This window comes from Fusarium subglutinans (assembly GCF_013396075.1).
Source record: "Fusarium subglutinans strain NRRL 66333 chromosome Unknown NRRL66333_c0000016, whole genome shotgun sequence".
NCBI lineage: Eukaryota > Fungi > Ascomycota > Sordariomycetes > Hypocreales > Nectriaceae > Fusarium > Fusarium subglutinans.
Genome location: NW_023502079.1, coordinates 373,634 through 399,489, shown reverse-complemented (window position 1 = coordinate 399,489; position 25,856 = coordinate 373,634). Strand labels below are relative to the sequence as shown.

Here is a 25,856-nt window from a genome sequence, read left to right as displayed (position 1 = left end):
GTTAACGTGAATATCGCGCACCGTGTTTGAGTAATGGGACTGCCTCTCCTTAACTCTCAGTGTACCTAGCCATTGTTATTGCAGACTTGTATACAGGTAGCTACCTTTGATTAGCTTCCAAGCTGCATGAACCAACCCCACTCGTCCTCTAGCTCCTCGTTCTCTTCATCATCATCATCATCTTCTTCTTCTTCTTCATCTTTATCGTTGTCCTTCTCATCACCCAACATCCCGTACTTCAAATTCTTCTGGATTCGAGCCTTGTCATTCTTCCATGGCACATAATACAACTGATAGGCAATCACAACAGGCCCATCCATTTTCCCAGAAATCGACCAATTCCTGTTTTTACTCATGACGCCAGAAGCTTGCAGACCTGCCGCTTGGTGCGGATCCAGAGGAAATCCGGCATCGATGTTTCCTCCGCGCTGGCGTTTCTCTGCAACATATCTTACCATATCTGTGGCGACCTTGACGCCCGTGATCATGAATAGTCGTCCTGACTTATCAGGATCAAGCCTGAGCTTTCTCAGTCCCTCTGCATCCTGGTCCAGCTCCTCGAGCCGCCTTTTAACATACCGATGAAGGATATCACCCTCCATGGCGATCCGGTATGTTTCGACCTTGCCAATTTTCAAGGCAACATCCCCCTCCTCGGAAGAGTCAAAGCTCGCGCTGATGCCAAGGAAAGAACACAGCTTTGCTTTAAGGCCGGCAGCCAAGCGCTTGCTGATGTTGAAGGTGAGGTTTACATCATGCTCGGTTGCATGGAGCTGCGTGAGAACGCCCGACCCGGGTCCGGCGAATGGCTGCTGATCGACCTTTCTGCGGTCTCTGAAGATATTGCCAATGGCGATCTGCGAAGTGGGCTGGCCGGGTTCCGGGACAAGAATGTAACTGTGCTCCGAGGCCATGGTGGGATGATGTAGGAGCGCCTGGGTATGAGTATTTGGTTTGCCAACGGATGGCCTGGGAGAAGGTGAAGCGGCGCTGAGGTTGAAAGTGGAATACTAGCTTAGCTGGTCTGGAGGGGATTAACGGAGAGGGGAAGGGAAAGAATTTATGCTGAGTGATAACGCCCGGGCTGAATGGGAGAGCTACATGTATACCAAAGGCGGCGAAGCACGCCTTACCGCCGAGGGACATGGAGGGCCGCATATCAGTTCTATTGGAAAACGGAGAGCCCCGACTGCTCGCCTCACATGATGAGGTGCATAATCCGGCTGTCTAAACTCGAATGAGTATGCCTGGGCGAACCATACTGCACATTCCTCATGGTATGCAACCACCATTTGGTAATGCTTACCAGTGCTTGTGAATTTGTTCCACTCTGCACCCGCATCGCGTGGTCTCAAGTAGAAATGCGCTTCTCGACTCTTTCAAACTTCTCCATTTCAACCATGGATTGTCGTTTATGGGTTTTCTTGCCGGTGTAGCCGGGATAGCAACTTTCCCATCCCTCCCAGGGCAACCCTTCGGAATCCCACTCACTAACCCACTGCGTTCTCATTGTAGTATTTCCGCTCGCCACAATACGACCAGTGGAGCCTGAGAGCCCAGATCCGTTGATAGTTGCCAAGACTGAGGATGTATAGGAGATCCGAGTATTCAAGTCATCTTCACTCAGCTTCCGCCGCTTTGTCGGAGGGCCACCGCTCATCACCACTGACTCTGGAGGCAGCGCTGATCCCTGTGCAACAGCTTGCGGAACCACCAAAGGAAGAGTTATCCTAGCAGCGCTACCACGGCTGTGATAGCCGTCAGGCTTTGGCCTAGTCTTTGAGGATCGTTTAGACCCAGTCGAAGTCTGTCGCAGATTCTTGGGGCTGATGACTTGCGGACGATCCGAAACAGGTTGACCTTCGGTACCCAGCAGATCAATTGGCATGGCTATGCTCTCTACAGGCATGGCTAAACCAACGGTGACCACTGCATCCGACGCTTCGACGGGTAACACCGGCACTGCCGTCGTTGCCCTACGGATGTCTCTATTCAAATGATCAGTCTGGTTTCCTTCAAAAGCGGACGTGAATTGCAGAACATACGTATCATTATATAGCAGTGCCTTCATGGCGAAACCAATCAAGCATTTGGCGATGTGATCTAGAGAACGATCCCTCAGGGCGAGTTCGGGACAAAACGGGCATTCTAAAGGCTTGTCAATCTGCCAACTAGCCGTCTCGGCCGAAATTTCAGAGTCCCCGAGCTCGAGAGCGGTAGAATGCACCCTGTCGGCTCTTTTCGCCTCCAGATGTGCTCTTAGGGTTCCAAGACTGTCGAACCAAATAGACGGCTCGCAGTAATAGCATGTCCACCGCTGCACGCCGTGTACACGTTCCACATGCGATCTCCAGTCAAACTCTGAAGTGAAGAACAAGTTCGGATGCTGGCATTCCGATACCACACACGTAAATGGTGCAAGATCAGCCATGACGTGCTCTCTATAAGATCTGTTAGGCATTGCGCTGATAAGAAAACTAGAATATCAACTTCACCTCCAATGGCCTGCGCGAGCTAGATATACCGGCAGGTTCTCGAAACAGTGAGGACATTCAAAGACCTTGCTACCAGCGGCCACTGGAGGTGGCAAGACAGGGTAAGGGCCTTGATCCTGTGGCGGCTGGGGCGAAATGTCTGATCTGGGTTCAGCTCTGCGCTTCCGGGCTTTTTGAAGACGAACACGTCGTTTTGAGTTTGCTTGAATCAGTCGATCCCGTACAGCTGTGATACTCTGGACACGGCCTTCGTCTGCGTTGACCATGAAAGGATCATACTCGGAGAGGAGGGTTGCTTTAAACAACACCAAGTCCTCATCTGCTTCATCTCCAAAAGATGACTCAGAGTCCCAGAGGCGGGTAAATGGAAGAGACCGAATAAAGTTAGTTGTAAGAGTGAAAAGTTGCTTAAGCACTGATTCTGCTCCTTGGACGTTGAATTCTTGGGCAGGTCCACCTGTATTGAAAAGAAATAAGACGTTATTAGTCACCGAATATGTGAATGTATATTAGAGCTCAAGGTATAGATATACTTGCCTATTCGGCCGACAGCGTTGACAAAGTCATCAAGCATCCACAAAAGATTTCGCAGGATGCAGCTGTCCTGCCTCCTCGTCACGAGTTTGTCGTCCAAGCTAAACTCTCCCCAAACACCAGCTCCCGAGGAGACGGACCAAGCGTTAAAGCTTACCAGATTCTCCTCTGCCCATCTCGATTTGCTGTGTTTCGTGAAGCAGATGCTCCTAAAGCTGTGTCGACAGGCCAACGTCGCGTCCAGGATTGGGCTACGGAGACGAGGGAAAGGAAATTCGTCAAGAAAGGCAATTTTGTCCCCTGGCGGATTCCAAAGGAGCGCAGCCGCTGGATCTAGCTTGTTTGATGTCGTGATGCGCTCACTCATCTTTGTGGGGCCGCCAATGCTTCCGTGATCCCGCGTTGGGGACTGTGCGATGGCTTCGCCAAGAAGAGAGCATCTACGATAGCGGGTGGCGGTCTTTCATACTCTCATATCGCGGCTCGTGAGGATGCGTTGTTTTCTGCAGGCAGAAGTGCGATGCTGATACGTCCACGTGATTCTTGTGGCCTCGCTGCCTCTTTGGTTGCCTTGTTTCTAGTCATTAACCAGAGCGTCATGATAGGCAGAGCATGCCTTGGAGGGATTGGTGGCGCTGAAAGAACACCTGCTTAGCAAGGAGGGGCTAGAGGGGTAAGCAAGTCGCCGCACTATCGCATCGCTTTTATGCGTGATGACAGAAGCGGTTTTTCAGCTAGCCAGCCACAGAGGGCCCAGACGGACGCCTCATTTTGGGATCCAAGGGACTCTACCAGTCGCGGACGGGGCCGAGCGCCCGGCTATAATGAGCTCATTAAATCTGGCATAGCCAAGTGTCAAAGTAGGCGGATGATTGTGCTTTTCCAAAGTGAAGAGTAACGGCACGGACCTAATCAAGCTTACGGGGACCAGCAGTCGGCGTAGTCATGTAGAATTATCGGGTCCATAAACGAGATATCAGTTCTGGAACCGATTGAGTTACCGCAGTGGGGGTCAGGCATGCTCTACTGTACTTGCACTGCACCTTGAGTTCTCTTGTGACCAGTTCGTCTCGCGAGTTCTTCAGGCCTCTCTCTGGTTGGCTGGTCTGCAGAGACCCCGGCGCTTACAGGGGAGCGTTATCCCGTGTGAGAACTTAATGGCAGCTATCCCATCCCATCCCATCCCATCCCACCCGTGCAGTTCAGTCCAAAGTGTAGTATGTTTCAATCTCAATTACATCCTTCGTTTCGTTGATGTTGATGGATGTGCAGTCACTGGAACGTCCAGTGGTGGCTGAGGCCTTGGCGCGTATCGCGGAGGAGAGCTCCAGACTCATGGTCCCCAGTGCCAGTGGTGAGGGGAGTTTGCGCCTACTGAGCCTCGTTGGATTGAAACGACTGTCATTTCCCTCGCCTGCCAACACCCCAGAACTCGACACTTTGTTGCAGTTCCTGGAAGAAACGTGTCTTGTATGGGTCACCAATCGCGATTTGTACATTTTTTATGTCGCTAACCAGACGTTTAGAACACATACCCTAGCGATTTGTCTGACTTTGAGCCAACACCGACGATTTATCCCAAGCTGTGTTCCGTTGCTCGGATCCAAAAAGGCATAGCTAATGCTGAACTCCAATTTTCTATCCAGCAGGCGATTAAGTGCAGCTTCTCCGTTGGGGTCGACGACCTCATTAACCAAGCTTGTGCTTCGAGGGATGGATCACTGGCTGGACAAGTGCCTCCAAATGCGGCACAGAACCAGATTCATAATGACGCGCTCGACTATCGCGATGGACCGGTTTCAGATGGACTTAAGCGCCCGAGCGACGAGGCCGAAACAAACAAACCTGACAAGAGGCGACGCTCCTCACACGATTCCCAAACACTTGTTCCCAAGCACAGTCTCCCATCGGAAAAGGAGTCTCAGTGGGAGGAAGATGTACTATACTCTGCCTTGAACCCCCAGATCTTATGCCATGCATTTCGGCCGCAGGAAAACCATCTCAGAACCTTTCACCTACGACTTGACGACCCAAAGGTACCTCCACACCCAGATGGTACCTGGATGTACGAGGCTATTTTCAGCGCTTCCATGCCCGAAAGCACCAAACACGGATGCACAAAAGGGGGCAGCACAAAGTGCTATCATGAAGCAGAAGTCAATGTCATCAGCAGGTATTTATCTGTCCCCCAGGCCATGGAAATCTGAAATAGGACTTCATGTATTGATACACTTCAGGGCCGAAATGAGCCGAAGGATGCAATCAGGAAAGGCTGTGGAGGAAATCTTGGAAGGCACGCTTTGTCAGAGCTATATTTCTCCCAGTCACGGATGCCGTCTTTGCCTACTATCCTCAGAGTCGGAAGACGCGAAACCCATTCTTTATGCTACGGCTGGTACGACCAAGGCGCTTGGAGCGCATATGCTTGGTGGTCATTCGCTAGTCCCCAATACACGTCGCCAAACATGCCTTGCAGGCAACAGAGAAGCGCCTCGGCTACTAGAACGAGATGTCTCGAGAATGTCGGCACATGACAAGGTTTTTTTGGCCTATGTCGTCGGTAGGTCCGTGAGCCAATACTACAATACTCGACTCACAGCCCAGCAACTGTGGACGCTCAAAAGCCTGTCCACGATTCCCGACACAGAGGATCCGTCGCGGCCTGCTACTGACACGACTAATGGCCTGTCGCTCTTCTCGCATCGGCATCCTTACGTTAGTATCAATTTCAAGACAGAAGATGAACTCAGACAAGCTTATGACAGCGACTTGGGAATGGACTTCCACCAAGATCATAGAGGTGCCAGGTTCTACCCAGGTCCGATCTCTCTTGGCCTTTTGCTTCTCGATATTTGGGAGGATTCAGGACTAACAAATGACTTGACGTGGTCAGAGGCACACGTGCGACGAGCTCAGTACGCGGGATATGCCCGGTTACAGTTTGAAGGCCATCAACAGATCCAACAAGCAATCGTGAATTGCTTGGACGTTAGGCTTTTCGCTCACAATGCAGAGAAGACCAATGCGCGTGTGATAGAGAAACGAGACTGGCTCCTACGCAATGTCGTGCATCCATTAAGGCTCCTTTATCTGTCCACATTCCATTCCGACACGTTAGCGCTGCCAACTTTACAGGTTGGACAAATAAGCTACCCTAGCCAAGGCTATGTTAGTACCTCGAACAAGATTGATCAGTACAAGAGCTTTATGACTTTCCTGGAAAAGCCCAAGGGGGCCAAAAAAGATGTGTAGGTGGCTGACTTAATTAGCAGCATTCCCTCTGTTGTTGGCTTGTCTGATTTGTTTGATCACCTTAGGGCGGACAACGGTATTGAATGGATATCAAGCTTTCTGGACCTTAGTGGTGCTGTCCACGAGCGTGTTAATACGAAGGGGAAACAGCCAAAGATTTGCATTCTGGATACTGGATGCGACCCAGACTGCAACTTTTTCAAAAGAGAACGCCTGGGTGACCCTGATGACCTGAAGAGAATAATTTGGCGAGACTTCGCCACTCCGAAAAGCACGGACATGATTGACGAAGATGGTGTAGGAGCTCGCAACTTGGGCTCAAACGGGAAGCACGGCACAAGCATCACCACCCTTCTGCTAATGTTGCTTCCGCGAGCCAACATCTATGTTGCCCGCATAGCCCCCCACAAGAGAGACATGGTTGACCTTGAGACATATGACGGAGTTTTGGATAGTATTAGACGGGTGAGTCAACCCAACTGTATCCCTGCGCTATGCACAATGTTTTTATCTACCCAGAAATCGTGCTTACAGATCATCTGTTAGGCCATACACCATGCTGCAACTGTGTGGATGGTTGACATCATCTCCATGTCCTTTGGCTACATTACAGAACCGACTGTCTTGAGGGTAGCCATTGAAGACGCCATAAAGGACAGGAGAAATGGACTCCTTCATCCAAAGCTCATCATGTTAGCCGCTGCCAGCAATGACGGCGGCCTCTCGCCAGAACTAGCTCCGGCTTGTTGGCCAGAAGTTATATCTGTCAGGGGAACCACATCACAGGGTGAATTTCCCAAAGAGTACAACCCGAACGAATCAAAGAGCTTTCCCCCTCATTTCGGAACTCTTGCACAGGGAGTTCCCTGCGGTTATGGCTTTCGGTGGGGAACGTCTTTCGCAGCTCCCATCATGGCTGCAACAGCTGGCTTGATTCAGCTGTACGTGTCATATCTCATCGCCGAGGAAGTGAAATGTGGGAATCTTTACAAAGTGAACCTTTACTCCAGAGCATACGAAACAGAGGGGATGCGCCAGATTCTGGCGGCTTTCACGGCAAAGAGCTCCGATGTTACGCGAGCAGTGCAACCGCCGCCGTTGCGGAGCTCGCTGCAGGACTGGGAGGGTACAATATGGTATGCTTTGGCACAAATGAAGACGCCTGGTTGACGTGGGAGGGAGATCTAAGTTCTATGTGCTGATTTAAGCTCTTAGCCACAAACCCCAGCTACAAAGTTTCTTTGAGCGCAACCTTAATAATCATTTTATAGGTATATAAGTCTAACCTAAACCTCTCGTAATTTTCCTCTTCTCCATATTTCCATCACTTATTCGATCTGTCTTTCGGCAAACTCAGCACCCGCCGTCATGTCACTCCCATTCCCAGATGCCATCTTCACAATGGTGTCTCTGCCTCTTCGCACAATGGTTTTCTTCGATCTTGACAACACATTGTTCGATCACCAAAAGTCTCTTCGCAATGCCTTACTCACCGTACAAACGGTATTCCCGCTTCTTCGTGGAACCCCGGAGGACGTGCTTACCGAGAAGTACAACGAAGCCCTCAATGTTGTTTACGGGCGCTATCTCCGAAATGAGATAGCACACGAGGACCAAGATTCAGAAAAGGTCAAGCTCTTCTTCAAGAGTCTAGGCCTCGAAGAACCAGACGCCAAACGTATTGCGCATTTTCGGAGTGTGTACAAAGCGGGATACAGAATGCAACGAAGCGCTATGCCAGGAAGCATACAGATCCTAACTAGTCTTCGGAAGAATGGTTATCGCACCGCTATCATCACGAATGGCCCGACCGAGAGCCAAATAGAAAAGGCCAAAGCCATTCGTGTCTTTGATCTCGTTGAGTGCGTCATCACATCGGAAGAGGCTGGCCATCCTAAGCCTGATGTCAGCATCTTCCACCATGCGTTAGAAAAGCTGGGGGTGGAACCAGATAACGCGTATATGGTTGGCGATTCTGTCGAAGCTGATATCAAGGGTGCTCTCGATGCAGGAATAACGCCTATCCTATACTCTCCTTCTTTAAAAAGCTCATCGAAAGTGTTGTTTGGAAGGGAAGTCCCGGTGATTAGTCAGTTTGACCAACTACCCGTGATTTTGGAGCTTCCGATGCATACGACATTGAACTAGATTTATCCACATCAACGCAGATGTCGACCTTCACACTCTTCAAGATGCCGTGAAATTGGTTCGACGAGAGAATGAGGGATTTCTGACAGTTGGGTCGGTCTATGGGCGCAAATCACTCACTCATGACTCTTCCCTAATTGCATAGTACCCACCAACCTTTACAACCTCCAGCTATTCAATACAACACTTTCATTTTGATCTCCAAGGAAATTTTGTTGTTTGCAGTTGATACTCGTGGCTGAGAGCATAAATCAGCAGAGTAAACCTAGTACCAAGGGACCTTTAGGTGACTAACGGTGAAGCAAGCCAATCATATCAACCCTACCTTTCGACACAAGGCGTGTTATATAGAGCTGTTTTTCTACAGGCTTTGTGCCACAAACCGTAAGCAGTGATGGATTATGGCGAAAGTGAGATTGTCGCTTGGACTGCCGGTCCCAGCGATGCCTGCTGTGGAGTCAGCGGAAGACTATCATTGAACGCTGTGTTGGCGTTTGTGTTTATTGGCAGAACTCTTAAGCACTGCATCACTTCTTTGACAAGTTGCTGTATTTGTTGAAGTCTCTTTCTTGAATCTGGTTCAAGACCCAGTTGGCTGTTGAGCGATTTCACAATACCACCGAAGGTAGCCCAGGCATCAACGAGTTGATAATAGAGGTTGCGGAGTGGAGCGCTCAACTTCATATGGACGGGTGCAAGGCTTTGCTTGATAGCTTCTGATAGCCTGAGGACTCTTGAGCAGGCATCCAGTGCAGACTGTTGTCTCTTTACATCCTGTATCTGGGTTTGGAACTTGCGGCCGGTAGATGGTAGATTCTCTGGAATGAGCTTGCATAGTCGGCGGAGAGCTAAGTATAACTGATGAAGAACCTCAGGTTCCCCATCTAACGTCAATGTACGTGCTGGCGGTGGAGGTGTCCATGGATTCCCTTGAGGTGCTGCATCTTCGTTTGAGGAGCGTCTAGTATGAGTTGTTGGAATAGATAGACTTGATTTGCCATTTGAATTTTCTTGTGGTTGCCCTGTTGCGGAGCCAGGCTCAGTGTTCAGCTGGAGAGTAGCTTGTTTCTGGAAACAAAGAAACTCGGCTCGTAGTCCCATGATACTAGCATAAAGGCTGTAGATCAAGTCGCTAACAAAGCGCCCCTCTGCCCGTTCAACAAGAACTTCAATATTTCGACAGACTTGCGAACAGATGGGAAGATACGCCTTCGTTAGAACACCGCAAGCGCGTCTAATCTGGCTCATGCTTTGTTTCATCTTCGAGATGTCACCAGCCTGGGCGACGTGAGTCTGAATCTGCTCTCCAAGTTCGCCCAGGTGGAGCCTTGCGTTATATGCTACCATCTGAAGACTTGATCGTTTAGAGCCTCCGTCGCTTGTGAGGTCTGATAGAACTTCGATGAGCCAGTGTATTCGATGGATGGAGAAAAATACTGTTCGTGCCATCTCCAATAGGGGATCGCGTGTATTAGACCGGGAAATAGGAACGATGTTGAGGAGTTCACCTGTCGATGGGGATGAATAGTCTTTCGGCTCTTGTGACTGGACTCTTGGGTATATGGCAGTGTTGAGACTGAGTCCACGAAGATGCTGACTCAGTCGGTCTGTGGAGGGCAATTGGGGGATCTGTTGCAACCCGAACCTCTTATTCACGTGGGTCACTGACGGATCTTTGCAGGCACGGACATTCTGTGGATCGGGTGTCTGAAGGCCGTCAGGGTTGTTTGATGAATGCTCTCCCTCATCTTGTTTCTGGTAAGATGTACTGGGGCTCCAGAGCGCTTTGCTATGCATTGACGGAGCTTTTGAGTGTGACTTGGGCGAGAGCAGTGATGGACGTGAGGTTGGAAGATCGGCTCCATCGACTTTAACAGGGAACCGCCCAGCACGGCTTCGCTTTGAAGAGTGTTGGCGCGGTTCGAACTGTTGATTTGAGCCCAGCGCTGTCTGCGATACAGACCGGCTTGCAGTAGACCTAGCCTCGTGTTTCAAGACTTGTTTTATCTGAGCCGTAACAGCCATATCATTGTTTTCGTTGTCTCGAGCACTTTTGGAAGCAGCACCAAGGGACTGTGCCTCGACAATACGACTCAGCATCGGAGTCAACGGGTTGCCGTCGATCTTAAGGGCGAGTAGCACAGTCATTTCAGAGATACAGAATGGTAGACGCTGAATCTTGTTCTTTTGGACTGCCAGGACCTTGAGCGATGCCATCTTTGCGATGTCGTCTGGGAGGCATTCAATCTTGTTTCTGCTTAGATCGAGGATCTCGAGATGACTCAACTCCAAGAGCTACCTTAGTGTTAGCCTTCTGAAGTGTGCATATCACGGCTAGGGTGATATCTACCACGGGAGGGAAAACATGGATACAATTGCTCCGGATGTTAAGGTAGCGCAAAAATGTAAACAGAGACAGACATGTCGGGATGGTTGAAAGACGGTTGTGAGATAAGGCTAGCCTGTTGGTGAACTCGGTTAGTAGGTGGAAATAAGCGTGAATGATGGAAGTACGGACCGTTCGACGTTGGGATTGAGGTTCTTGATGGTATCAGCGGATAGTTCTGAGAGGTTATTGTGGCTAAGGTCGATGGTGACGCCCTGATCAGCAAATAACGCAGACACGGCCATTTCCGCTATTCGATCCTTCCGTCAACAATCGCTTCAGGCGCCCTTGTACGTCGTTCTAGACTCGCTTCTTGTGGCTGCAGGACAGTTGACCTAGCGACGACGGATTAGGAGATACCACTATAGTGAGTGATGGCGCTGTCTGGCCACTGTACCGATGCGAATTGAAGGGGAGACGCGGTTTTTCTGAGGTTTGGAGGAAGATATTATTCTTCATTGGGTGCCAGGAGATCTGGTGGATGTAGTGTTAACGTTATAAATCGACAGATTCGGTTATGGCAGGGCGGGACACTCACTCGCTGGAAACGCGGAGTCACATGTTGGCTTAGGTAACCTGTTTTCATAGGCCAGCATCGAAGTCATAGCTTCCATTATTCCGCGTTTCATAATCAATCACAAGGAAAGGCAGGACCTCATAATATGTTAAATTTTCTCAATTCAGCAAATGGCGTTGAAATTGAATGTTTTTTCTCGTTTTGTTAGGTCATACTCTTTCGCTCCCATTATCTCTTCCAATATCAACCCTCATATTTAGCCATTATGCACTCTTTACTTCTCAGGTGTACCAACTGAATGCTGAGCATCCTCCTCATGTGCAGCACCAAGCTTAGCCTCAACATCACCCTTCTCCGCCTTGGTAGTAAGATGAGTTGCGACGTGAGTCTTCCAAGCTGGAGTGCCGATGTACTTGATACCATTAGGATCCTCAAACATCTCTGCAGTCTCCTCGAGTGTCTTTCCAGCTGTCTCGGGGAACATAAAGAAGACGTGGATGAACATGGCAACGTTGAAGACACCAAAGATGATGTAGCTCTTCCAGGTGATGTTCTCAAAGGCAACTGGCGTGAACAGCCCAAGAGCAGTGTTGAAGGCCCAATTAGATGAGGTAGCAAATGCGACACCCTTTCCTCGAAGACGGAGAGGGAAGAGCTCAGGGGGGTATGTCCACGAGGCCGGGCCCCATGTTGGTGCGTAAGATGCGACGAAGAGATAAGTGCAGGCGATAAGACCCTTTGCAGCACCTCCACCAACACTCATGGAAACTTGAGGAGAGTCACGCTCATCCTTGGGAATCTCGGTGCCGTGGGCAGCCAAGATACCGGCGTTGGCAAACATCCAAGTGCACATGAGAGTAGCGCCGATGAGGAATGTAGGTCGACGTCCCCATCTGTCCATCCATAGAAGGGCTGGAATGGTCATCAAGACGTTGATGATGTACTGGATAGATGAAGCGAGAAGGTTGGCGTTGCCCTTGTACCCAGCCATTGAGAAGACGTAAGAGATGTAGTACACTGGGCGTTGTTAAAATTAGTCTTCAAGAGAAGGAGGATGAAACTTACTCATGACATTCATGCCAGTAAGCTGAGACCAGATCTGAGTAAAGATGCCAATGACAGTCCTGTTGATCATGTTGGGCTTGAAGAGATCAAGGTACGTAACATCCGCAATCGACGCTTCAAAAGCACACATATCCTTGATATCCTGCAACTCCAGCGCCACAAACGGATGATCAGGATCTCCATGTCCATGCACAAGCGTAAGTACACCATGACACTCATCCCAGCGATCCTTCCTCGCCAGCCAGCGCGGAGACTCCGGTAGCAACATCATCATGAAGAAGAGGAACACCGCCGGGATCATCTGAAGACCCCACGGCACGCGGAACGCAGCGGTGGAGTAGTCTGAGGAGTGACGGCCGCCGATCATGGCGCACCCGTAGGAGATGTAGTACATGATCAGGATACCCCATGTTATGGCCCACTGCTGCATGCCGATGAAGCGACCGCGCTTAGAAGGGGGGGAGATCTCGGCGATGTAAACGGGGACTTGGGCGGATTCTATGCCGACTGCGAAGCCGTTTATGATGCGGCCGACGACGAGCATGCCGATGTTTTGGGAGGCGCAGGAGATGATAGACCCGATGATCCTGTCGATGTTACTATGTGGCCTTTGTACTAACGTGTTGACGACTTACCAAATGATACACCCAACCATGATGGAATACTTCCTTCCAAGACGATCACTGAGAATGCCTGATACCAAAGCACCCAGCCACGAGCCAGCAGCCATGCTCGCCGTTATACCACCCTGATTTAACGAGGTAGGTCCACTGCAATCCTCATCATCATCAAATGGCGGGCCCTTAGGACCCTGGTTAAAATAACATTTATAAGAGTTCTCGCCCAATTGAGCAGAAATAGAAGAAATGTCAAAGCCGAAGAGTGCACCGCCTACGACGGAGACACCGGCGATCACGTAGATGTTGCCAATAGGCATATTGTAGTCAAACCAGCCTGTAAGTGACTGAGCTGTAGTCAAACCAGTCTGTAAGTAACTGAGCTGTAGTCCAAGACCAACGGTGCAACTAGAGCGGGGGATGTGTTTTATAGCTGTTATGCTGGTTACACGATGGCCTCGGGGTAATGTGTCCCGTTGATGTGGACGCAGAAGGATTCTGCTTTGTCCTACGGTTACATACAGTTTGAGCTCCTGATGCTGGAGATCCTTGCTGTTGGGAGCTTCTCCACTGGGCACGGGGATGATGTTCTGGGGTTGATGGAGGCGGGTAGAGCATGGAATCGTTTGTGATATGACGTATTGCCAGATCCTTCCAGCTTTTGGGTATCAGTCAATTATTGTGCTATCCCCAAATAATCCATTGATGATGATCTCAGTCCAGGCTCCTCAACTTGCTACAGCTTCAGTTACTAGATCATTGCACTGAGATAAAGTCAACTCCCAACTCTATCCCCATATTCTCCATCTCCATACGAAAAACAATCATGACCACTTTTCCAGTGGATATTTTTCATCCGTTACGTTACATCTTTACCACCGAGCATTTGGCCGTTCTGCTCACTCACCGCGGAGCATTTAGTGGTGTCATTGTCGATCATGTCACTTGGATCAAGAAAATATCCCGTAAAGCAAGGGGTTTAAACGCGTAAATTGCTTAAAACCGGTAAGCTCAGCGGGCTGATCATTTCGGATCCGAGAAAGAAAGAAAAATGGTATGGTCCTCGGGGAGCAAGAAAACACTGGACCTTGACCTAGGGTGCCAAAATAAACTTATTAAAGATCCCCTAAACTTAGGCTAAATTTACCTAAATATTTTTATCGCTTAGGGTCAAGGTTTTGTGTTTTCTTTCCTCCCCTAGGTGGTTTCCCCCGGATCTCCACTGTGGGAATAGGTCCGAATGCAAAGGCGATAAGCGCTGCAATGAGACCCAAGAGTTTGGGGAGAGAATGGAGTCACATGTTTGGGGGCGTTTTGACAGGCGAGGGTTGGTGATACCATGGATCTTGTGATGAGAGATGCGAGAATGGCATTGTTTGGATTCTGGCTAAATTGAACCTGATGCTTTTTGTTGCTCTTCAGCCTCTCCTATCCTGGCTATTGTCTTGTGCTTTTGGAAGAGCTTGATAGTCATGTGCGTTTGGTGGGCTGGTCCAAACTGCTGGGAGCTGAGTATCATATCATTTCACCAGCAATTGCCAGCAAGTCATTGAACAGTCACTATAATCTTGGCTTTGCCTATTTTTCTGCAGGTCTTGACTACAAAATTGAAGCTCTCCATTGCTCGCATCTGCCTCAATGAATGTGAGCGAATCCGGGCCTTGAAGACATGTTACCTACACCACTAAGACGCGTTACGATGTCGCGTTTCTTGAGTGAGGAGAGACACATGCACCGAGGCGATTCCCTTCCGCATTCTTGTACCATCATCCGAATATTCTATCAAATATTCTGCTGCAGATATTCGAGTGGTTCTATTTCTCAGAGAGTGCTCTTGGTGATTGATAGCGATGTAGTCAACAGACCCAATACCATTGCGCTTGGCGCGCCGTGCCGTGCCGCATGTCGCAGAGCTACTGATCCACACGCCGACGTATCCTCTTTCAAGCATCATCCTGTTGAGCCTCATCACAAACGCTGGCTCTCACCAACTACCACGTCATCTCAATCATAGATGTCAATTTCGTCATTAGAATCATAAATGCTAACGGTATTAATCTCATAGACGAGCACTCATCGCTCGTTCTCATGCATGCAATGCCCACTCCAACGCCAAACTCCTCAAATGCTTTTTTAAAAAAAAAGCCCAGCCAAAATCTCACCGTCATGCTCCCGCTCGCTATGCCCCAAACTCCTCAATCACACTCCTCCCCTCCACAAAATCATTATCAACACCCGTATACGGAATCTTCAACCCAAAGCCTTCAGGTCCACCGACCTTCATGCCCTTATCCGTCTTCCACAGCGGATGCGCCGGCAGCGCAACAACATTAACACGCAGTCCGTACCTCAAGTCCTGAGAACCAATGCCTTCGCCGTCTTGACCGAGAATGGAGATCAGGTCGGGAACGGTGCACACGACCTGCTGTGAAGCCTCTGACCCGTCGGAGTCGCAGAGGGCGGCGTAGAGATATTCGTTTTGGAAGGGGATCACCATGTGTCGGTCGCTGGGGACGTCTTGCTTGTGGGATTCGCGCTCGTCTTCGCTGAGGGGCGCGATGACGACGGAGCCCATTGTGTAGCCGCCGCCGATGTAGCGACGGACATCGACGATCTTGCCGGTGAAGAGGAGTTTTCCAGCGCAGACGTCAAACTGACCAGTTAGCAGATGCTCACTCCAACAGTAGTGCTCAATTAAGTAGAGGGTCAACTTACGATTGCGTCAACGTAGCTGGTCTTTTTGCGACGAGCATTGTGCACCGCGCGACCGAGATACCACGCTTGAGATACGGTGTTGGGAACGCCGTGAGATTTGATGACGGAGCCGGGAAGGGGATTGGCACAGACTGCGCAGCCGAGACCGAGTTCAATTACTGTTGTCCGAAGGAGACTCTCAAGACGGATTGGGTTGTCGGTGCTCTGTTGCTGTTAGTGGATTGTCAAGGTATCGGTGATGGTGATGCTTACCATGACGACACTGGTGTTTCCACGGGCGTCGGAGAGAACGCAGGGTGTGAGGGAGTGGCCGTATACACTGAACGTAGCTATGGAAGTTAGATGAGTTCAATTGAATGAGTATTGGAAAACGTACCGTGATACATGGTGGGATAGGCTCGACCCATGGCATCGCCATCGACGACGGGGACGTCGAAGTGAACAGCCGGCGGGAAAGCACTCATACCATTTCCACCACCACTGTCCTCATTAGCAATGTTCTCTCAAACAGAAACATGAACTTGACCTACATCTCATCAATGTACATGCCATCAAAGGTCTTGTTCCCGACAACCTTGTTCACAGCATTGATACCAGTAACAATCTCATTCCCGCCCGCGATACGCTCATTAATCACACTCGGACTACCATACCACGAACCAAAGCAGATCATAGCATCGTCCTTGAGCGCCTTCGGTGAAATAACCCTCAATCTCCCCTTGGGATTATTCCGCAGCGCATCTAAGCCCTTGAGGTACTCGTGATGTGTCGGTCCTCCACCGCCTGTGCCCAGAACACCACATCCTGTCGCGATCATCTCAAGATCAACTTCAGAAAGATACCACGTACCATTCTGGACATCAGGGCGATAGGCGTCGAGATCAACGTGGAGAGAGGGCTTGTACGTTGGGGTAAGGGCATCAGGAACGCTGACCTTCTCACCCTCATCGTCCTCTGTCTTCTGCACGCTTATCACGGGCGGTGAAGGCGGCGGCGTGAGTTCTTCAGGAATAGCAAGGTGTCCCACCGCACGAACCTGCAGTCGCATAGCGCCGTTAGACATGTACTGAAGCGGCGTCTTTGTGATCTCAACAATCTTGACGTCGTTCGCTGCTGCGCCCTTGGAGATGGCCATGTCAATCGCTTTCGCGCACGCAGCGTCCACGATGGTCTTTTCAGAGCGGCCCTCGGGAATCTCCACGATGTCGATCTCGCCGGAGACCTTGGCGATTGCTGCGCCCACGGCGTTGGCGGCGCCTTGGTGGATGGGCACTATGCACTTGTCCACGCCCGCGAGGTTTTCTGTCACAAGGAGCGCACCGCCACCGACGAGGAGAACGTGCACGGGCGCGGAGGATACCTTCATTTGCTCGACGACGCTCTCGAGCATTTTCTTGAGCTCTTTACGGCCGCTTTCGATGATCTGTGCTGGGACGTCTTTGACGAGCTCGGGGTCTCCTAGCTTGGCTTTACCCAGCGCGACGACGATATCGCTCGCCGTCAACGTCTGACCTCCAAAGACTTTTGCTTCCTGCTGGAGTAAATGCCCGACTGATCCAGGACCGACAGTCACGTTTTGTGTGGTAGGGTCGACGTGCACTTTGCTTCCGCCGCCGAGACCGATTGACACAACCTCTGGCATGGAGAAGGCAGTGCGCACGCCGCCGACTTCTACGAAACCAGGTGCTTGTCGTGGAAAACCCGATGGAAGAAGTGCGCAGACATCAGTCGTAGTCCCGCCGATATCCACGACCAAAACCTGCGGCTCCTCATCATCCGCGACGTGCTCCCGCTTATGATCCAGCCCAGCGAGATACGCAGCACCAGTCATGCTATTCGTAGGACCGCTTGCAAAAGTCTTGATGGGGAACTCAGCGGCTGTATCTGCATCAATAAGCGTGCCGTCGTTCTGCGATAAAAAGAGGGGACATGTGAGCTGCAGCCTGTGCATGGCGCGCTTGAAGCCCTTCTTGACGCGATGTCCTGTCCGTAGGATGGAGGCGTTGAGAATGGTGGCATTTTCTCGTTCTAGGAAGCCTGTTGGGCCGATGTCGTGGGAGCATACGACCTGCAGAGACGGTGCTTCTTGGAGAAGAATCCGTCTGCACTCTTCCTCGTGTTTGCCGTCGTGGTCAAGTGGTGAGAAGACGCCCACCAGAGCGACGACATTGATACCTTTTGCGACGACATCACGCGCAGTCTGTCTTATCTGCTCATGATCCAACGGCTCAATCTCCCTCCCGTCAATCTCAAGACCTCCATCGAGGTAGTAAACGCCTCCGTCGAGAATACTCCTCAATCCCACAGGGAAATCCGAAAACGGGGGTAATTGTCTAGTAAACGGCCCGCACAGCCTCACCACCGCGACACGATCTAATCTGCGCGCATCAGCCTCGACAAGCGCGTTGATAAAGTGCGTTGTGCCGATGGTAACGCTCAAAACACCGCTCTGGTCAACGGCTGAGTCGCGCAGCACGGCTCTTATGGCAGCCTCAATACCGCTGGTGATGTCTCGCGTGGTAGAGGCCTTGTGGGAGGCGAGGACGCCACGGCCAGGGGTTGATGTGGCAGCAGCTCGGATGTCGAGAATGGCCGCGTCCGTGTTGGTACCTCCGACGTCTACTCCGATTCGGTACAGGGACATGTTGGCAGTAGACAAGTGTGCTGAGCCTGTTGGTTGGGAGGATGATACCCTGGAGGTGCCTGAAAGCATAATATTACGGTGGGGGCGGCAGAGGGGGGGAGAGAGGTATCACTTTATAAGTCAGAGGATTCAGTCCATGGCTTTCAGGTCAAGGTCAGGATCTAGGCACTGACTGCATTTGTTTTTTCTAGATTTCAATTAGTGAGGAAGAAAATAACTCCTCGCCAATGTTTTCCTCGCTGAGACTGGATCATGCGAGAGGGGAGGGGGGCGGCGAGGAACGGATGGAGCAAGTTGGCCGACGCCAGAAGAGAAAAGAGGAGACAGGGAACAAAGCTTCCCCGAACTGCAGCGGAACCTCTTCTCCTTTCAGTTCAGCATCCTATCTCTCTGAACTGCCGATCTGCTTATCATATCATTGGACAATCAATGTCGTGCAGATTGTGACTGTCTGTCTCTTGGCCGACGCCTCAATCCGGGGTACGTATCTCTCTCTCTGTGCTCTCTGTGTGTGTGTTCTCCTCCGAATTCCAGTCAGTCTGTGGCTCAGTCAATCACAAGATAAGGCTGAGGATTAGACTTTGTACCAGATCGAACGCCAGTCACGCCAGCGAACTGCCCCCCCCGTCCCAGCGGCGGACCCTTATAGTTTCTGTCCTCCCCTAAAATCTCTCCCACAGTGACAGCAGCAGCCCCCCTCAAGCTACTGCACACACTATCGATTCGATCCGGAGGCTTCGGGAAATAATATTCTGACTGAAGCTATTCGCAATTCCTCAACAATGGCCGTTGCGAATCTCGTCAAGCGCATTGAGCTACCGCGCGGCTCGCGCTTCATCGTACGCAAACTCTCCTTTCAACACGCGTCACACACAACCCCCTAATTTGCTCCGCTGCAGAATGAAGATGTCAGACCTGTTGGGACTGAGCGACGAACATGGACGTTTCTAACGTATCACAACTTCTGTACGTTTTCATTCGCTGTTTGTGATTGTCATTTGCCGAGATGGAATCACACTGCATAAGCGCATCGCACATCTAACCAGCGGGTAATCCTACAGGGCTGTTGATCAACTGCAACATTGCGACGTATCTGACTGGCAGCGCGCTGATTCCTCTTGGCTTGACGTGGTGGCAGGCCATCATCGCCATCATCCTCGGAAACATCCTCGCGACTGCTGCCCTGATTCTTGCTTCGCTTGCTGGAGCTTATTACCACGGTACGTTATCCACTCCCGAATCCTTCGTGATGGGTCAGGTCAATTGGCTCACGCTTTGCAGTGGGCTTCCCTGTCTTTAGTCGAGCGGTATGGGGAATCTGGGGATCGCAGTTCGTCATCTGGAACCGCATCTTTCTCTCCCTCGGTAAGTTCACCTCCTCCTCCTCTCCCAATGTTTGGGCTGTACTAACGTATCGAAAGTCTGGTATGGCTTCCAGTCTTGGGTCGGTGGACAATGCACGTATCTCATGCTTCTATCATGGGATCCCAACCTCGAGAAACACATCCACAACACGATCCCCGCGTCGACCGGCATGACTTCCGCGCAGTTCGTCTCCTACGTCATCTTCTGCGTCGTCACGCTCCCGTTCCTGTGGATAAAACCGCATCGAATACAAAACTTCTTCTACTTTGCCAGCTCCGTCACCCTCGTCTTCTTCCTGGTTCTTCTGATCTGGGCGCTGGCGACTATGGGATCGGATGGCTTTGGAGATACCCTCGCTGATAGTACACCTCTTCCGGTCACTGGTGGTCCGCAGAGTGTTACGTGGCTTACCATCTCGGGAATCATGTCGACGATTGGTGGTATTGCAGCGGGTATTCTTAATCAGAACGATTATGCGCGTCTGTCGAAGAAGCCCGGTGATGCTATTTGGGGCCAGACTGTTGCGTTCCCGCTCTACAGTATTGGAGCGTCTGTCATTGGTATTCTCGTCACTGCTGCGACACAGAAGCGCATGGGCGAGGCTATCTGGAACCCTCCCACCCTCCTCGCCGCTCTTCTGGCCAAGGATCCAACCGCAGGTACCCGCGCCGCCATCTTCTTCGCTGGTCTCGCCCTATCCATCTCCCAGATGGGCAGCAATGTTCCTGGCAACGCTCTCGCAGGCGGTATCGATCTCGCATCCGTGTTCCCCAAGTACATCAACATCCGACGCGGTGCCTATCTCATGGCCCTTCTTAGCCCGATCGTCAACCCGTGGCGTCTCGTCAACACAGCCACCGTCTTCCTCACTGTGCTCTCGGGCTACAGTGTCTTCTTGGCACCCATGACTGGTCTCATGGTGGCTCACTATAACTTGGTGGCAAAGGCCAAGGTCAATGTTGACGATCTTTTTGTGGGTAACAGGGATAGCATTTACTGGTACAACTTTGGTGTCAATTGGCGTGCTTTCGTCGCAGTAAGTTCCACATTGCTTGCTTTTATTGCGCTGGAGAAATAACTGACTCGTTTGTTTAGTGGATTGTTGGTGTCGCGCCTACAATGCCGGGCTTCATCGCTGCTGTCAACCTCAATGCTAAAGTCTCAGATGGCGCAAAGAACCTCTACCAGCTCAACTACCTCTTTGGGTTCATCGTTAGCGCTGCTGTTTACTACGGACTTCACATTGTAGTCCCCGACAAGAAGTTAGACGCCTTCATCAAGGATGGTACAACTGCCAAGGAGGTCCAAGCTGTTTATGATGAGCGCTGGGACATGACTTACTCCGAGAGTGAGCCTGGATCGACTGAGGAGCACTCCTTTCAGCGAAACAAGGGCCCCCACTCCCTGACCACGTCTGTTTGATTACGAGATTCACGTTGGCGATGTTTCTTTTCGAGATTGCAAGCCTGTTATCTGCTACTTTATCTACACTGAGACCATTTTTAATTATTATTTACCATATCAGACATAGCGGGGATTCTGGATAAAAATTCATCACTTTATCTTGTGATTTTAGCAACGTTACCTCGGTAGACCCTGATTGAGATTGAGATTGAGATTGGAGATCATCCACTTGTTTTAATTGTCGCATCTTGAAATCGCGTCATGACAGGCTAGAACGCGAACATGTTCTGAAGCTACGGCACTTGAACACGCTTGACACTTTTCTTTTTAGCTCCCGTGCCCTCTGTAATTTCACACTAATCTCATTTTCCGAGACACTAGTACGCAAGTAGAAACGCCCCCTAAAAAGAACTCACTCGGCCAACTCCGCTTGTTTCTTTAGTGTCAAAGCCTCCCTTGTCGGCCAACTTATCTTTCCGTCCCCCCCTCCATCACGCGATTTTCGCCGACATCTCCTTCGCCTCTTTCTCTCCCTCCTTCGTTCCCGCAGCCTGGCTCGCTCGTTTTGTTCTCACACACTCTCCCTCGAAAACGCGCGTGGAGCGTATTACCGTTAACGGGTACCTGGGCCCGCCTCCTCCGAAGTATCAGTTCAGATCAGATGGATCACTCGCAGGCTGAGGCTAGCGATCGGGAACGGGCAACTTCTTCATCGTCTACTGCTACGCCCCGCAAGTTCAGCATTCGCAGTAACTTTGGTAAAGCTCGGCAGCCACGGAGCCGCAAAAACAGACCCTGCGACGCCTGTCGGAGGAGGAAGACTGCTTGTGTCATCACCTCTGAACCCCCTTGTGAGGCGCCCTCCCCAGATCTCCCCACCCACTCACTACAGTACTACCTATCAGTACCATTCCAGTGGTTCACCGTCACACAAAACTCCACTTGACACTTCCCGCTAGTCATTCTTCAATTGCTTATACTGACCGTTGCATCGATCTGTAATTCAGGCCTTTTCTGTAAAAGCAGAGGCTTGGTATGCCAGTCCCTCTCCGATACTGACCCTCTAGCCCACCGGCCTACATCCGGCCCTGGGCCCGAGTCCTCCAGAAGCCACGATGCACTAAGCCCGGCGTCGGCATCTGCTTCTGTCTCTGCCTCTGGCGCATCGGCCATCTCGCCCTCGGCGCCATCTGAAGCTACTCGGCACAGATCCGAGTCCGCAGCCGTTGTCCACAACGGTCTCGTGCGCCATCCCGTGCCAGTTCCTGGAGAAGGTTCCCTGGATCCAAGCATCAGCCTAGATCCACCGCGCCTCGAGCCCAATCAAGAAGTCGCCTACGCTCTTGAAGATGTCCCAGGCCGTACGGCGCACGCCATGGCGTTAGGCTCGGAGCAGGACCCTTACTTCCTCGACGCCTTCAGATCCGTGCTTCTCAGCGACCGCGAGGGCATTGACGCCAACTTTGTGCAGGTCTACCACGGCGGGCCTGATGTGGATGATTGCCCGATGCACTTCCTCCTGCTGCTCGATGAGTTCCCCGATCACAGGAACGAGGCTAGGCAAATGGCGTCCGATGCGATAGAGCGCATCGTCTGGCCCCACGGCCCGGCCCTCGTCCGTCTTTATTTCCGGCACGTCCATGTAGGATTCCCCGTCATCCACAAGACTCGCTTCCTTCGGCAATACGCGACCGCCAAGCTAGACATACCCACGTCGCTACGGGGCGCCGTTTATGCCTTGGCGTGTGTGTTCTGGAAGCAAGATGCAACGCTTGCCAGAATTCCTTGTCCGTTCCAGCAGCATGAACTAACCAACCATGCGCAAGAAGCATTGAGGCGTGAACTTGAAGCCCCTAACCTCTCGAGACTAATGTCAGCCCTGTTGCTGATGCACATGGTACCCCCGGACATTGACAGCGTCGAGACACCGTATATCTGGGTGATGGCCTGTCAAGCCACAGCAATAGCGCAGATGCTCGGCCTGCACCAAGATCCTGACAAGTGGAATATTGCACCGTGGGAGAAGAGGTTGCGCAAGAAGCTCTGGTGGGCGGTCTTCTACACGGACTGCTGGTCTGCTGTAAGCCACGGTAACCCCCCGCATATAAGCTACGAGTCCTTTACGACTCCACCCCCGGACATGGATGATCTGCGGTCTGGCGAGGATATCCCTGACGATCTTCGCCATATGATCGATCCCGAGGATGCCACGTTCCGCATCTCTGACGGTGCACGCTTCCTCGAAATGATCACTGTGTCTCGGGAGATGCGTGCCATCCTTGACTGCAGCTAGTAAGTAACCCAACCATCGGCGTAGTAAAGGCCACAACAACTTACATGATGCAGCGGTGTACGATCAACTCAGCAGACGCGTACCCAATTGATTCCTATCCGAGACACCCTCAAGGAATGGCCGAGTCTCATCCCGAGCTGTTTGGCCGTGAGACCCTACGCCCACAACGGTATGTGACACGTATCTCTAGAATTCGCCGATGTCTAAACATGAACTAGGACCCCTTCACATATCCTTCTTCGCTACGCAGGTGCTGCTCTTCCGAGGTCTAATGTTTCCAGCCACGAGAGCCGCAAAGGTCACGCCGGGCTCTAATCTTCAGCGATGGCTCTCCACCGCACTAGCAGAGTTCGAGCTCTTCACGACATTCATGGCGTACATCACCGAGGAGGAACTAACGAGCTTCTGGGGAAGATGTAAGTTTGCCGATCAAAGATGTCACTCTGAAACAGTAACTAATGCAGTGAGTGCAGTTGCCCGAACGCAGCTTATCCTGTGCGGAAACTTTCTGATCTATCTGTTCCTGCTGGCGAGTGATCCACGAGATGTCGAGTTTGCTTATCGGTTGTTGGAAAAGTTTCATGGGTCGCTACAGACACTCGGTGCTACAGATGATATAGCTGCCAGGGTCTTCTTGCGACCTGTTATTCTGAGGATAGAGTCGTTCTTTATGCAAGCTACAGAGCTGATCAAGCATGGAAGAACGGTTGTTCTTGAACCACCTATCACGACAGTCCCAAGGGGTGAATCTTGAAAAGTCGGAGAGTATAATTGGATATTAAAGTGCAGTCTGTTCTATCATAATGAGTAATGACCAACTGAATCAAATCATATGTACGGAGTAAATTGCCCTTTTTACTGATGTTGCACCACAGTGACCCGGACAAGGATACACGGCGATCTAATTACCTGTCAAAAGTGGCTTTCAATAGATTCGGCCAAGTTTCTTGGTTTTCAAACTATCGAAATCTCATGCAAGCCCATGGCATAGAATCTGCACCATCGGCCAACACTGAATGCATCATGCACGACAGAATTTGGTGGCTGAATATCCGATCGGCGAGTCGGGGGGTCATGGCTAGTCTCGGCACTACTCCACCTTTAACGTTCGCCGATGCTATCGACTAGGATCTTGTGATAATTATGTTTTTCCCTTCGTTTCGAGGTGATGATCAAGTCAAGTTCCCCGAATTGAATACCTATCTTGCATCAGATTCTTACTTTGCGTGCAAACTTACTTGGAAAGTGTCATTGGTGAGATACCGACATTTCATGGTGCGGGGTTGGGGAGTTGGTGATATCCTCGGCTTACCGACCTTGCAGCGGGAGTTGAACTGATACGACATTATCCTTGTATTGAAGAGAGAAATTCGTCTGATTATACGATTCCTGGTAGAGAATGCTACGCGATATCAAGCTTTCAACCACTTCAGCACCTCAGCGGTGAACTGCTCAAAACCATCCACAAACGAAACATGACCAGCATTCTTGATAATCACCAAATCGATCTTGTTGCTCTTACCCGCTACTTCAAATCCCTCCTGGATCTTATCTCTCATCTCTTTCATAGTCTCCGGTAGATTCGCATCCTTCTCGCCAACGATACAAATCGCATCATCAACACTCGATCCAATCTTAGCAAACCTCGGTCGAAGATCAAAAGTCTCGCTTCTCAATGCGTTGCAGCATGCTTCGAAACCATCGACCGTAGTTCCAGACATGACAGTTCGCATACGCTGTGTTTCCTGAGGGTTGTTCTCAAGCCACTCTTTACCAAACCATCGCTCTAGAGTGCCTTGGATAGTTGAGTCGAGATTACCTGCTTCTCGGGCTGCTGCGACACGAGGACCAAAGGCATCTTCCGTGCCGGCGTTGATGGGCGATGAAGAGATGGTGTCGCAGATGGCGAGTTTGCTTACGACGTTGGGATACTTGGTGGTGAACTAGACGCCTGCTGATGCGCCCATTGATACTCCGATCCATGAGTAGACCTTGTTGATCTCGAGCTTCTTGAGGAGATGATGGACGTCTTGGGCCATAGAGTCAAACGTAGGGCTTAGGTCTTTTGGTGCGGATGATCCCCCATGGCCGGGCTGATCGTAACGTAGAGTGCGATAACCATTCCTGTTGAGGACCTTGACGACGTGATCCCATACTGATAGAGGTGCAGTGAGGGAGTTTGACAGTATGATGAGGGGTCCTTCTTTTGGTGAGGAGTCCAAAGCGTAGGCCAGCGTTCTGGAGTCTGGGAGTGTCAAAGAGCTAGCCATCCTGATGTTATTTCTTGCGATAAGGTGAGTTTTATGGTGGACAAACGACGAATTGATAAGACGACGAAACATGTCAAATGCCTACGTTGTACTGCTGAGCTGTTGTCATGTTGGTCCAACCTCGAGGCGTAGGGTAGTCAGCGGTCTTTAG

The 25,856-nt window shown here is 50.9% G+C and overlaps 9 protein-coding genes across 9 annotated transcripts; 3 read left to right on the top strand and 6 right to left on the bottom strand.

Annotated features, from left to right (window-relative positions):
* Positions 1–110: 110 nt before the first annotated feature.
* Positions 111–914, bottom strand: FSUBG_1956 (uncharacterized protein; the record flags this gene model as incomplete). The annotated part of the gene is made up of 1 exon (XM_036679677.1): positions 111–914. One exon carries the CDS (start codon positions 912–914, stop codon positions 111–113), a length of 804 nt encoding a protein of 267 aa, XP_036542599.1.
* A 437-nt stretch (positions 915–1,351) lies between these two features.
* On the bottom strand, positions 1,352–3,205 carry FSUBG_1955 (transcription factor Zn C2H2; the record flags this gene model as incomplete). Its single annotated transcript, XM_036679676.1, has 4 exons — positions 1,352–1,988; positions 2,046–2,441; positions 2,496–2,952; positions 3,187–3,205. 4 exons carry the CDS (start codon positions 3,203–3,205, stop codon positions 1,352–1,354), a joined length of 1,509 nt encoding a protein of 502 aa, XP_036542598.1.
* Positions 3,206–4,186: 981 nt separating this feature from the next.
* FSUBG_1954 (serine protease) lies at positions 4,187–7,451 on the top strand (the record flags this gene model as incomplete). Its single annotated transcript, XM_036679675.1, has 6 exons — positions 4,187–4,246; positions 4,302–4,499; positions 4,556–5,202; positions 5,267–6,277; positions 6,347–6,746; positions 6,828–7,451. The coding sequence occupies 6 exons, from the start codon at positions 4,187–4,189 to the stop codon at positions 7,449–7,451; spliced, it is 2,940 nt and encodes a 979-aa protein (XP_036542597.1).
* Positions 7,452–7,682: 231 nt separating this feature from the next.
* FSUBG_1953 (had-superfamily protein) lies at positions 7,683–8,429 on the top strand (the record flags this gene model as incomplete). Its single annotated transcript, XM_036679674.1, has 1 exon — positions 7,683–8,429. The coding sequence occupies one exon, from the start codon at positions 7,683–7,685 to the stop codon at positions 8,427–8,429; it is 747 nt and encodes a 248-aa protein (XP_036542596.1).
* Positions 8,430–8,828: 399 nt separating this feature from the next.
* On the bottom strand, positions 8,829–10,646 carry FSUBG_1952 (RAM signaling pathway SOG2; the record flags this gene model as incomplete). The annotated part of the gene is made up of 1 exon (XM_036679673.1): positions 8,829–10,646. One exon carries the CDS (start codon positions 10,644–10,646, stop codon positions 8,829–8,831), a length of 1,818 nt encoding a protein of 605 aa, XP_036542595.1.
* Positions 10,647–11,606: 960 nt separating this feature from the next.
* FSUBG_1951 (quinate transport) lies at positions 11,607–13,334 on the bottom strand (the record flags this gene model as incomplete). The annotated part of the gene is made up of 3 exons (XM_036679672.1): positions 11,607–12,349; positions 12,398–12,984; positions 13,033–13,334. 3 exons carry the CDS (start codon positions 13,332–13,334, stop codon positions 11,607–11,609), a joined length of 1,632 nt encoding a protein of 543 aa, XP_036542594.1.
* A 1,859-nt stretch (positions 13,335–15,193) lies between these two features.
* Positions 15,194–18,373, bottom strand: FSUBG_1950 (Hydantoin utilization A; the record flags this gene model as incomplete). Its single annotated transcript, XM_036679671.1, has 5 exons — positions 15,194–15,667; positions 15,730–15,933; positions 15,982–16,058; positions 16,106–16,209; positions 16,260–18,373. The coding sequence occupies 5 exons, from the start codon at positions 18,371–18,373 to the stop codon at positions 15,194–15,196; spliced, it is 2,973 nt and encodes a 990-aa protein (XP_036542593.1).
* A 782-nt stretch (positions 18,374–19,155) lies between these two features.
* Positions 19,156–24,189, top strand: FSUBG_1949 (uncharacterized protein; the record flags this gene model as incomplete). The annotated part of the gene is made up of 11 exons (XM_036679669.1): positions 19,156–19,212; positions 19,273–19,339; positions 19,435–19,593; positions 19,655–19,738; positions 19,795–20,774; positions 20,834–21,150; positions 21,746–21,900; positions 22,210–23,434; positions 23,489–23,604; positions 23,654–23,851; positions 23,900–24,189. 11 exons carry the CDS (start codon positions 19,156–19,158, stop codon positions 24,187–24,189), a joined length of 3,648 nt encoding a protein of 1,215 aa, XP_036542592.1.
* A 658-nt stretch (positions 24,190–24,847) lies between these two features.
* FSUBG_1948 (3-oxoadipate enol-lactonase) lies at positions 24,848–25,705 on the bottom strand (the record flags this gene model as incomplete). Its single annotated transcript, XM_036679668.1, has 2 exons — positions 24,848–25,378; positions 25,427–25,705. 2 exons carry the CDS (start codon positions 25,703–25,705, stop codon positions 24,848–24,850), a joined length of 810 nt encoding a protein of 269 aa, XP_036542591.1.
* Positions 25,706–25,856: the final 151 nt, after the last annotated feature.